The 12,399-nt window shown below is 42.8% G+C and overlaps 1 protein-coding gene across 1 annotated transcript; it reads right to left on the reverse strand.

Moving 5' to 3' along the window:
• Positions 1-99: 99 nt before the first annotated feature.
• On the reverse strand, positions 100-8,806 carry FDX2 (ferredoxin 2). Its single transcript, XM_058171297.1, has 5 exons — positions 8,665-8,806; positions 7,005-7,044; positions 5,543-5,649; positions 4,397-4,484; positions 100-847 (listed from the first exon to the last, which is right to left on the reverse strand). Exons 1-5 carry the CDS (start codon positions 8,783-8,785, stop codon positions 691-693), a joined length of 513 nt encoding a protein of 170 aa, XP_058027280.1. The 5' UTR covers positions 8,786-8,806; the 3' UTR covers positions 100-690.
• Between the last annotated feature and the right edge of the window lie 3,593 nt (positions 8,807-12,399).

Genomic DNA, 12,399 nt, shown 5'->3' on the forward strand with positions numbered 1-12,399 from the left:
TTGGAAGGCTGAATCTAAAGTGCTGCCCAGCCCCTGCCCCACATACCCACATCATTCAAAATATATCTGTTCATGTTTATGGAGAATAATTCAAAAACATTAGCAGAAGCCTCATCTTTACTGGAAGAAGCCTTTTTTTTTTGTTCTACAGATAACCAAATATCCAATATACTGTTTGATGGTTAAATGCAGACAAGAAGTGCCAGTATAGATCCAAATAGTGCTGGAAAAACAAGAGAAAACAAATAGGCTGTAAAGTGTATAGAGAATGTGCTTATGGGAATTACATTTTTTCCCTTCTTCATGCAATTAACAATACATAAAACTTTGTATTCCTCTGCTAAAACACAGTGGCTACTGCACAGGACCATCTTGCCTCTCCATGAAATGTTTTGGTTTTCTCCAGGATGTGCAGAAAGAACTATGGAATTACCCTTCTCCCAGCACCCCTCTGTACCATGGAGCTTAATCCATCTTTGGATTTCTGAAGAAGGTATAAGCAGATGAGATGTTTGAGTCTCACTCATTTTGCTCAGTTCCTTCCATAGCCCCATCTTCTCACTCTTTGAGCCATTTCCTCTTTTTTCTTTTCTTTAAATGTTTCCAGCTTTGGCCACAATCCCACTGTGCACTCTGCAGCCTTTATCATCTTAAGAATGGAGATAGATCCAGCCATGGAGTCTGTAGTTCTCAATGAGGTTTGGGGACATGCCCATCCACATAAAAGTTCCTGGTGATTTTGGGAAGGGTGAACACTGCTCCTTCCAGTTCTTTGCTAAGGACAATTTGACAGCCCAGTCGAGAGTTCTCCTGAAGCAACGGTGCCATATCCAACATATCCTCCTCCCTAGGTGGAGAAGAATGTCAAGAGTTATTTATAATAGCAATTAATATCCTGACTTTGCACTTACAACATTCATGGCAGATAACTATTTTAAAACCTGAAAAAGAAAGATGAAAAAGAAAAGTTATTCTAAACAAGAATAACATAAAATCATGTCTTGTCAAGATTTCAGAAATGGTTTGTCATTGACTGTTTCCTGTCAGAGAGGCTGGCTTGTGGCTGAATTGAGACTAGAACTCATGATCTCCCAATTTCTAGCCTGGTGTCTTAGCCAATACACCAAACTGACTTACTCTGTATAAATAAATACAGGTTTTCAATACTTATTCCAATTCATGCAGCAGATTTTACAAATGCTTTTTGTCTTTTGAAATTGTGTTTTTTTAAAATTTCCTTATACAGCAAACTTTTTTTTAGTATATGCAACAACTTTTGGAGATTTTTGAGAGTTTAACTCTCAATTGTTACCTGATACTCAAATGCTTTTCTAACATTATCTGTGAATTATGTGTTAGCTAATTTATTGATCACTCAATTGACCCTATCAAAGAACCACACCGGATCAACCAAACAAAAGATAAATATAAATATTCCAAAGTACAAAACAAAGTATATTCAAATTTGTATATCATGTTGCATGAGACCATGCTATGTAACTGTTCAGGTTTTCAGCTAAATAGCGTTGACTATAAATTTAGCATTTCAGCTGGTCATGTATGTATTAGTGCCCAGAAGGAAATATGACAAGCTGTTGTGAGTCTCAATAGACTGTTCTGTCAAATCAAGGATCTAAATATCAGGCCTATGCTGATATGTATATAATTGGCAATCAAGCAATATGTGCTTTCTCCTGTATCTGGAGCTCCACCTGCTCAACTTCTATCATATCTCCAACACAATAGAGAGATACAGCACATTCAGAAAGTATTCAGATCCCCTTCACTTTTGTCAATTTTGCTGCCTGATTCTACAGTTATTGAAATTCATTTTTTTCCTCAATCTATACTTGGTACCCCATAATGACAAAGTGAAAACAGAATTTTAATTTTAATTTAAGGGGTGTGCATAAGAGCACCAGCGTGCCTACCGTTCCTGTCCTAATGTTCCCTTAGGTTGTATTCAAATTGTGTAGTTATTTCATGCTTATACTTATATATATATTTGTTGTGTTTGACAAAATAAATAAATAAAAAAATACATTTTAAAAATGTCTGCAAGTTTATTAAAAAGAAAAAACTGAAATATCACATTGGCATAAGTATTCAGACTCTTCACTCAGTACTTAGTTGAAGCACCTTTGGTAATTACAGTCTTGTCTTTTTGGGTATGATGCGACAAGCTTCACACACCTGGATTGGGGGATTTTCTGCCAGTCTTCCTTGCAAATCCTCTCGATTTCAGTAAAATTGGATGGTGACTGTTAATGGACAGCCATTTTCAGGTCCCTCCAGAGTTGTTTAATAGAGTTCAGGTCAGGGCTCTGGCTGGGCCACTCTAAAACATTCACAGAGTTGTCCCTAAGCCGCTCATGTGTTGTCTTGGCTATGTGCTTAGGATCATTGTCATGTTGGAAAGTGAACCTTCAGCCCAATCTGAGATCCTGAGCACTGTGGAACAGGTTTTCATTGAGGATATCCCTGTACTAATGGGATGTTTGCTCCATTCAGCTTTCCCTCAACTCTGACCAGTCTCCCAGTCCATGCTGCTGAAAAACACCCCTACAGCATGATGCTGCCACCACCATGCTTCACTGTTGGAATGACACTGGGCAGGTGATGAGTGGTGCCTGGCTTCCTCCAGACATAATGTTCAGAATTGAGGCCAAACAGTTCAACCTTAATTTCATCAGATCAGAGAATCTTGTTTCTCACAGTCTGAGAGTCCTTCAGGTGCTTTTTTTGCAAACTCCAAGCAGGCTTTCATGTGTTTTTCACTGAGAGGCTTCTGTCTAGTTACTCTGCCATAAAGCCCAAATCTGAGGAGGGCTGCAGTGGTGGTGGTTCTTCTGGAACCACGTCCCATCTCCACATATCTCTGGAGCTCAGTCAGAGTGACCATTGGGGTCTTGGTCACCTCTCTTACTAAGGCCCTTCTCCCCAGATTGCTCAGTTTGACTGGGCGACCAGCTCTTGGAAGAGTCCTGGTTGTGCCAAACTTCTTCCACTACGCTCTTAGGAAACTTCAGTGCAGCAGAAATTTTATTGTAGCCTTCCTCAGATCTGTGCCTTGCGGTAATCCTGTCCCTGAGCTCTGAAGGCAGTTCCCTTGACCTTGTGGCTTTTGCTCTGCTACAGTATGCACTGTCAGCTGTGAGGCCTTCTAGAGAGATGTGCCTTTCCAAATCATGTCCAACCAATTTAATTTACCACAGGTCGACTCCATTCAAGATGAAGAAACATGTCAGCAACGATCAAAGTATTGTTGCAAAGGGTCTGAATACTTACACCAATGTGATATATCAGTTTTTTATTTTTAAACTTCTGTTTTCACTTTGTCATTATGGCATACTAAGTGTAGATTGAAGGAAAAATGAATTTCAACAACTGTAGAATTAAGCTGCAGCATAACAAAATTGACAAAAGTAAAGGGGGTCTGAATACTTTCTGAATGCACTGTATATGTTATAATATCAAATTGACTCAGCACACAAAAGGTCTAGGGGGATTACTCTTGGTAAAGCTTCAACACATACTGGAAATTATTAGTGCAATTGATTTTTCAGTCTCGAATGAAGGTTATGTACTTAAATATTCAAATTGTCCTTTGTTACAGGTAAAAAGCAACCTTAGGAAAAATAACAAGCCCTTCCTTGCTATGTACACTACATTTGTGTAGTGCTATTAGTATATATAGTAAGTACTCCCCTCCTCACCCACTGGGATATTGCTTAATTTTTAGTGATGGCTTTTACTATTATCCAAGTCAGAAGCAAACAGAAAAACTACAGAGGTGTCTTTCCAAAGTAAAAACAAAGGATGCCTCTTTGCAGTGGGATACCCCCTCCCAAATTATTCATCCCAAAAGACCCAGTCATTTTGCTCCAAAAGGCTTGAGAAAAGCATCAGCATAAAGCCAAAATCAGGAAATGTTAGCCTAGTGATAATCTAAAGCAGGGGTGTCAAACTCAAGGCCTGCGGGCTGGATCCGGCCCACAGGGTGCTTAGATCTGTCTTGTAGGGCCACCCTGGAAACAGCAAAGGACCAGCAGAGCAAAGGACTGGCAGAGTTGCAGGAGGCTATCCCAGCTGAAAATGGAGGTCACGAGGGCCACACGTGGCCTCCCAAGCTGTTTTCATTGGCAGAGGATTGCAGGAGGCTGTTGCAGCTGAAAATGAAGTTTGGGAGCCCATTTTCACTGGTAGAGTGGTCGGGCCACCACAGGCACCCCCAACATGAGTGACGTCAAGCTGGCCACACCCACTTTGTCCACACACCACCGCCCCCCCCCCCAAGGTCAAACACAACTGCAGCCCTCAATGAAATCGAGTTTGACACCCCTGGTCTAAAGGTCAGCCACAGCATCTATAAGAAGAAAACCAAAGTAACCCTTACCGTTCATCAGGCATGGGAAGCTTATCCAGAAAATCATGACTTACATAAATATGACAGGTGGAGCAAGCTAAGGAAGCTTCACAAGCACCTGGGAAAGTAAAAGATAGATTGATTCAGTCCAGCTTCCCTGATCTCAAATGATTCTTCTGCCAAGCAGCAATATAACAGAAAACCATCGTCTGGATTTAAAACTGTCATTCACAGAATTCCCCCCCCCCCCAGGCATATACAACAGGCAAATCTTCCTACCTTTTTCTTCCTGGAGAAGAAAAGGGTTGTTTTTTTTAAAAAAAATTAAAGACAAAAGTTAGTTACTAGTGCTAGATTACATAAAGAAGCAGCATTGTCTCTGGGCCATGATTAAAGGTTGGAATCTATAAAAAAAACCTGGACAAATCCTGTTGGCAAGCTGAAGGCACCTCAGAACAGGTAAACGAATCTACCAGAAAATTAGGAATGTGGGGGAGGGAGAAAAGGGTGGTGTTGCTACTTAAATTTTTACTGTCTCTGTACAAGCCCAGTAATTGTATATTATACAAGCGGAAAACTTTTTGCTGCGGAGTTTAACATATTTTTCTATGAGAGATCTTTTAAAGTTACAATCTGTGATAGGACAGCTTTAATTTTTAATCTTCTTTGAAACTGACTGTTATTTAGAAAGATTGCTTCTATGCTGCTATGAGGTTGTAATTGTAGAACCTTCAATTTGGAGGCAGTATACTATATACTAAGTGCAAAAACCTATGAGGCAGAGCTACCGCAAAACCCTAACGCAGGGGTCTCTAACCTTGGCAACTTTAAGAACTCCCAGATTTCCTCAGCCAGCAAAGCCCTAAAGACGTGGTTGCCTAGGGCCCCAGAACAGATAGAGCCCATCTCTTCGCTTAGTTAATGGTTATTTTATACTGCTCAGCTTTCTGTTTTTTACTTTATATTGTATATTTTATTTGGTTTATTTATATCAATGTAATCCACCCAGAGTCACTTATGAGATGGGCAGATGTATAAATCAAATAAATAATTGTATTCATATCCTGCTTGTGTGGGTTTCCCAGAGCATGTGACCCAATGTTGGAAACAGGATGCTGGCCTAAATTGATCTTTGCTCCGATCCAGGAGAGCATTATACAGATATTCATGACATACCTTCTAGTTCAATGCCATTTCTCTGAGCCAAGCGCAGCACATCATCCCCAACTTTGCCTTGCACTGGGATTTTTTGCCCACAACGATCTATGAACACTACATTGACTCTGAGACAGAAGAAACAATATGGAAATGCTCTCAGTTCAGGGCCATCCAGTATATATCATACACTCAAATGCTACAAGCATAACTGAATGTTTTCTGGCAATTTCTGTTTTTATGTAGAATCTTGCCTATCCTTGTTCACTTTACACTGGATGAGAATTTTGAGTGCTCCTGTCCTAACACATAGGGGGAAGACATGCGGAAGGTTGATCTAATAATGGATATAGATTTTTAATCTGAAATAAAAGACACAAATGATAAAAGTGCTTTGAGTAACATGCTAAGATTGATTACTTTTAGCTCTAGGATGAACCACTACCTTGGATCAATCTATGATTAAGGTCAATACTTAAATCAAAATTTTCATCCTAGGTTGATTTAGGTTAGTATGCAATTTTATAGGGCCAAGTTAAAGCCCTTAATTCAAATAAATCTTCCTAGAGAAAACAAAGGACAGGCTTAGCTATAGAGTCAAATTGAGCAAGTACCTCATTACAAAAATGCCTTTTTTTTTTAAGGAAAACTGCATTGCCACCTTAACCTCAGAACATTCAAAGGAAATTAATTTGTGAAGATATTTGGAGGCAAGCAGAGCTCTGGGAAAGCAATCAAGAATAACTCCCTAGAAAGAAATTATGTTCATAGAATGCCTTTGTTCATTCAAAACCCAAAATGTAGTCTTGACTCATTACCTTAGTGTAAAGTTATACTTTAATGGCCTCATTGATTTCAGTAGGCACCTGTGTTATACCAATTTATTAAACCTAGATATTATACAATGTGTTATACCTAACTGCAGTATTCAATCACATCGGTATATTTTCATTTGCATAAGTCAATACTGAGGGACTGTAACCCTCAAGCCTATTTTTGCTGCCACTGTTGTCATTAATCCAATTTATGCTTCAATATAATGTGTTCTGGTCTCTACTCCAAATATACCCCTAAAATATTCTACTATAGCAGGGGTCGGCAACCTTAAACACTCAAAGAGCCACAAAGGTCCTAACTGGAAGCCCCCATTTACTTCTGGAGCCAACCGGAAGTCCGGTTCTCCTACCATAGAGTCTCCTCCTAGCGCAGCATCCTTTTTCCTCTACCTGTCCTAACCAAAAGCCCTATCAATTGTGGAGCCGACTAGCAACAGGGAGCCACAGCAGAGGGATGAAAGAGCCATATGCGGCTCCAGAGCCGTGGGTTGCTGACCCCTGAATTTGCTGACTTTTCTGAATTTAAAGTTATTTGTGTCTTTTAATAGCAAGCAAAATGTCAAGAAATTGGAGTAGCCACAAAATGTGCCTGTTTCAGTTGAATTACTTCTTCTAGTTTCATGCGTCTACTACATCCTAATACTCACACTTCTGCTGTGCAGCTCTTATCTTCAGTTTGAAAAGCCACTGGAAAAGCAACAACAAAATGCCATTATTAATTACAAAAGTACAAATCCTTTCAGAAATTTTGCAGCCAGATTTTGGTATTACATGCTAGATCCACCTCTTTATCATAACCTTCATAACCTTCTAAGTCAAGTATTGCAGCTTTATTAGAAATAAATAGTGTTTACTATTTGCATTATTTTGTGTACCCCATGGCATAAAATAGTGTTTCCTTATTTTACAGAATTTTGCAACACAAAATACAGAAAGGGGTAGAACAAATAGATCTCCAGCCTAATGAAATCTCCTTTTTAGACAATCATCGCTGCATTTGAACTTTGGTTTTAGGGTTGTTCATGCGAGATCACAGTGCTTCTTAGCACTATTTCATTTTTAGTACTAAATCTGTATTATCATGGTCTCTTTAATGAACCAGTTTTCAGAAATATTCATCTTTACAACTAACAGCAGTCCAGCATCATAAAATGACAGTAGAAATTGACTCAATACTAAGAAATGCTTCTATAAACCAGAAAGAACATAAACAACTGGCCTACTACTCTAAAAAACAGACAACTTGGAAATGGGGAAGCAGTACAAATTCCTAGGAGCAACATGGAGGATCCAGACAGCTTATGTAAATTAAATGATTAGGAGATGTTCTCATCTATGCATGACACACATAACCACCTTAAAAGGCTTTCTCTTTAACTCCCTGAAATATAACTACAGCATCATAAACTGGGTTCTCATAGTATGCTAGGATAAAATGAGATTTATTATAGTTCAGTGTGTTATGCAAACATGGTTTTTCTTATGTGACTACTCAAATATTTCAATAATGTATTTGTAAGTCTCCAATGTACTTAAACACTGTTGTAATCTATACAGAACCTACAATAGGGTTGGAAGGGATCTTGGATGTCTTCTAGTCCAACCCCCACCCCCTCAAGTAGGAGACCCTATATGATTCCAGCCAGATGACTGCCCAATCTTTTCTTGAAAACCTACATTAATAGAGCATCCACAACTTCCAGAGACAAGCCATTCCACTGATTAATTGTTCTGTCAGGAAATTTCTTAGTTCTAGGTTGAATCTCTCTTTAACGATCTTCCACCCATTACTTCTTGTCGTGCCTTTGGGTGCTTTGAAGAATATATTGAGTATATTTGATGACTGGATTGAGTATATTGGAGAAGGAGCCTCAAACTCAAACTGGCTAAGAAGACTTACTAATGACCTTGAACTACTGCAATGTTTTTTATCCTAAAGTACCCCACAGAATCGCAGTAACAGCAAAGAGGGAGAATAATAATGGTGCAGGTTATCTCCGAAGCAAAGGGAATGGGGGGGGGGCAGTAGAAATGATACACATTAACAGTTGTCTACGTTCTCGAACGGAAGAAAAGGTAAAGGAAATCATAGTCCAATGGAGACATCAGACATTGGGAAGGGAAGGCTGGGGCGGGGGAAAGAAAAGGATTATCGCGCTCCTCTTCTCGATTCGGTGGGTGACCGAATCCTCACAAAACACAAAACAAGGAGAAAAGGAGCGCCTGGCGGAGAAACCTCTTCCCTCCCTCCCTCCCCTCTTCTCTAAGGCCAGGCAAAAATGCTCCCAGTTGCAACCGCCATCCCACCTGTAGTACGAAAGCCCCGAAACTGAAATCGCCCGGCAGTTCCCAGGAGCAACTGGAGGCGACGCCACCCCCAGCCCAGGGTCACACTCACGCCGCCACCAGCAGCCCCGGAAGCCGCCATTGCACGACCCACGTGACTGCATGGCGGGGTCGGAGTTCGGTTGCTAGGGTGACAAAACGCAGGGGGAGGAGCAAAGTCGTGTTCCCTTGGAAGGGAATCAGATTTGTAAGGAATCTGTTCCCACAGCAGGTTTAATGGAGTCACCGAATTAATTTTCTGTGTTTATATTCCATAAACTGATAACAAGTTAGGCATACACAATACACCGAACTTCTCATTCGCCTTCCGGATCAGGAAGGACACAACATCCTCCAAAATTAGCTAATACACATATTTACATCCTTGTATGCAGATGATATACAAATTCATATTGGACTTAGAGAAGCCCTGAACACTATGGCTAGTTACTGATCTGAAGAAACTTTTGAAATCAACTATAGTAAAACTAAGATCATGATATTTGCAAAAAGGCTTAAATTGCATGCCTGGAAGATGAACGGCCAGAACATTTGAGCATGTTCAATCTTTAAAATATCCGGGCATGGATTTTCACAGCTCTACTAAACGCAGTGCACATCCAAACTATGTCATTCAAAATGCTCAACAACGACAACAACAACAACAACGGCAGCAATTCAGTCTTTAACAACAACAACAACGGCAGCAATTCAATCTTTCTATTTCTCCAGAGGAGCATAGTATATTCCAGTAGCACTGAAGTTATATTTAGCTGTTCTCTGGTGTTTGGTTGGGACCTTACTCCTCTTTAACTCCTCTGGAAAGGGTGCAGTCCAAATTACTAACAGCTATATTTCAGGTAGCTCATTGTGTCCCAAATGTACTACTAATGTTCCCTTTGATTGTATCCAATTCGTATAGTTATTTCATGCTTATACTTATATATACTGTTGTGACAAATAAAATAAATATAAATAAATAAATAAAATAAATAAGGAAGAAGGCAGTTTTTCTAAAGTTAAAACAGGTGCCTGGCCTTGTAACATATTGGTTAAAAATTATTCTTATTAAGGGAAAGGGAACATTAGGACAGGAATGGTAGGCACACTAGTGCTCTTATGCACGCCCCTTACAGACCTCTTAGGAATGGGGTGAGGTCAATAGTAGTCTTTGGTTAAAGTTTTGGGGATTTTGGGAAGAGACCACAGAGTCTTGTAGTGCATTCCAGGCATTAACAACTCTGTTACTGAACTCATATTTTCTACAATCAAGATTGGAGCGGTTCACATTAAGTTTAAATCTATTGTGTGCTTGTGTATTGTTGCGATTGAAGCTGAAGTAGTCTTCAACAGGAAGGACATTGTAGCAGATGATTTTATGAGTTATACTCAGGTCATGCTGATGGCATAAGGTATTTTGTTGTGATCAGAGGAGTGGAGAACTCTTCCTGTAAAATATTTCTGGATACGCTCAATTGAACCTGAGAGGTTCCAGACGGAGCTTGGGCCATTCCCTGAGGATCTGGCCCACGGCACGACTGAGGAACTGGTCGTGGCCTGGGAGCGGGCCGGGGCCGGGGCCCTGGACCGTGTCACGCCTTTGCGGCCTCTGACCCGGCGTAGATCTCGTCCGGCCCCTTGGTTCTCCGAGGGGCTGAGGGAGATGAAACGCCGGAGAAGACGCCTAGAGAGCACCTGGAGGTCCAGTCGCTCTGAAGCTGATCGGACACTAGTTAGGACCTATTCTAGGACCTACCTAGTGGCAATGAGGGAAGCGAGGCACTCCTACGCCTCCACCCTCATTGCGTCGGCAGATAACCGCCCGGCCGCCCTGTTTCGGGTGACCTGCTCTCTCCTATATCAGGAGGTGCGGGATGACCCTTTGCAGGGACGAGCCGAGGAGTTTAGTGGTATCTATACGATAAAATCGCTCAGCTGAGGGACGGTCTGGACCGAATTTGGGATGATCCAAGCGAGGGAGAGGAGGCACGTCTTGTTGAGCACATTTGGGATGAGTTTGACCCGGTGACTCCCGAGGACGTGGAAAGGTTGTTGGGGAGGCTTCACGGCACGACATGTTTACTGGACCCGTGCCCTTCCTGGCTGGTACTGGCCACTCAGGCGGTGACACGGGGCTGGCTCCAGAGGATTATCAACGCTTCTTTGTTGGACGGGGTTTTCCCTGCCGCCTTGAAAGAGGCGGTGGTGAGACCCCTCCTTAAGAAGCCCTCTTTGGACCCAGCTATTTTGGGTAATTATCGTCCAGTCTCCAACCTTCGCTTTGTTGCGAAGGTTGTAGAGAGTGCCGTGGCGTGACAGCTGCCCCAACACCTGGATGAAGATGTCTATCTAGACCCGTTCCAGTCCGGCTTCCGACCCGGATACAGCACGGAGACAGCTTTGGTCGCATTGGTGGATGATCTCTGGAGGGCCAGGGACGGGATATTCCTCTGCCCTGGTCCTATTAGACCTCTCAGCGGCGTTCGATACCATCGATCATGGTATCCTGCTGCGCCGGTTGGGGGGATTGGGAGTGGGAGGCACCGTATATCGGTGGTTCTCCTCCTATCTCTCTGACCGGTCGCAGACGGTGTTGACAGGGGGGCAGAGGTCGACCGTGAGGGGCCTCACTTGTGGGGTCCCACAGGGGTCGATTCTCTCGCCCCTGCTGTTCAACATCTACATGAAGCCGTTGGGTGAGATCATCAGTGGTTTCAGGGTGAGATACCAGCAGTACGCTGACGACACCCAGCTGTACTTTTCCACCCCGGACCACCCCAATGAAGTTGTCGAAGTGCTGTCCCGGTGTTTGGAAGCTGTACGGGTCTGGATGGGGAGAAACAGGCTCAAGCTTAATCCCTCCAAGACGGAGTGGCTGTGGATGCCGGCACCCCGATTCAGTCAGCTGCAGCCGCGGCTGGCTGTTGGAGGTGAGTTACTGGCCCCAAAGGATAGGGTGCGCAACTTGGGTGTCCTCCTGGATGATCGGCTGTCGTTTGAAGACCATTTGACGGCCGTCTCCAGGAGGGCCTTCCACCAGGTTCGCCTGGTTCGGCAGTTGCGCCCCTTCCTTGATCGGGATGCCTTATGCACAGTCACTCATGCGCTCGTTACCTCTCGCTTGGATTACTGTAATGCTCTCTACATGGGGCTCCCCTTGAAGTGCGCTCGGAGGCTTCAGTTAGTCCAGAATGCAGCTGCGCGGGTTATAGAGGGAGCTACGCATAGCTCCCATGTAACACCGCTCCTGCGCAGACTGCACTGGCTGCCTGTGGCCTTCCGGGTGCACTTTAAGGTGTTGGTTATGACCTTTAAATCGCTCCATGGCTTAGGACCTGGGTACTTACGGGACTGCCTGCTGTTACCACACGCCTCCCACCGACCCGTACGCTCCCATAGAGAGGGACTTCTCAGGGTGCCGTCCGCCAAACAATGTCGGCTGGCGGCCCCCAGGGGAAGGGCCTTCTCTGTGGGGGCTCCCACACTCTGGAACGAGCTTCCCCCGGGTTTACGCCAAATACCTGACCTTCGGACATTTCGTCGCGAACTCAAGACTCATCTTTTCATCCGCGCGGGGCTGGCTTAAATTGGGATTTTAATGTTAAATTTATTAATTTTAAACGGGGTTTTTTAGTATGGTAAATTTTAATCATTGGGCTAATTTAAATAAGTTTTTTAAATCGTATTTTAAACTTGTATATTGTATTGTCGGTTTTA

Source organism: Ahaetulla prasina, chromosome 2, assembly GCF_028640845.1.
Source record: "Ahaetulla prasina isolate Xishuangbanna chromosome 2, ASM2864084v1, whole genome shotgun sequence".
Taxonomy (NCBI): domain Eukaryota; kingdom Metazoa; phylum Chordata; class Lepidosauria; order Squamata; family Colubridae; genus Ahaetulla; species Ahaetulla prasina.

Excerpts from the sequence above, each read along its gene's own strand:
- FDX2 (XM_058171297.1), bottom strand. The coding sequence starts at position 8,785 with ATGGCGGCTTCCGGGGCTGCTGGTGGCGGCGTGAGTGTGACCCTGGGC. Across the intron at positions 4,485-5,542 it reads AAATGGCATTGAACTAGAAG|GTGCTTGTGAAGCTTCCTTA; the intron begins GTATGTCATGAA and ends TTACTTTCCCAG. Across the intron at positions 848-4,396 it reads CTTCCCATGCCTGATGAACG|GGAGGAGGATATGTTGGATA; the intron begins GTAAGGGTTACT and ends TTCTCCACCTAG.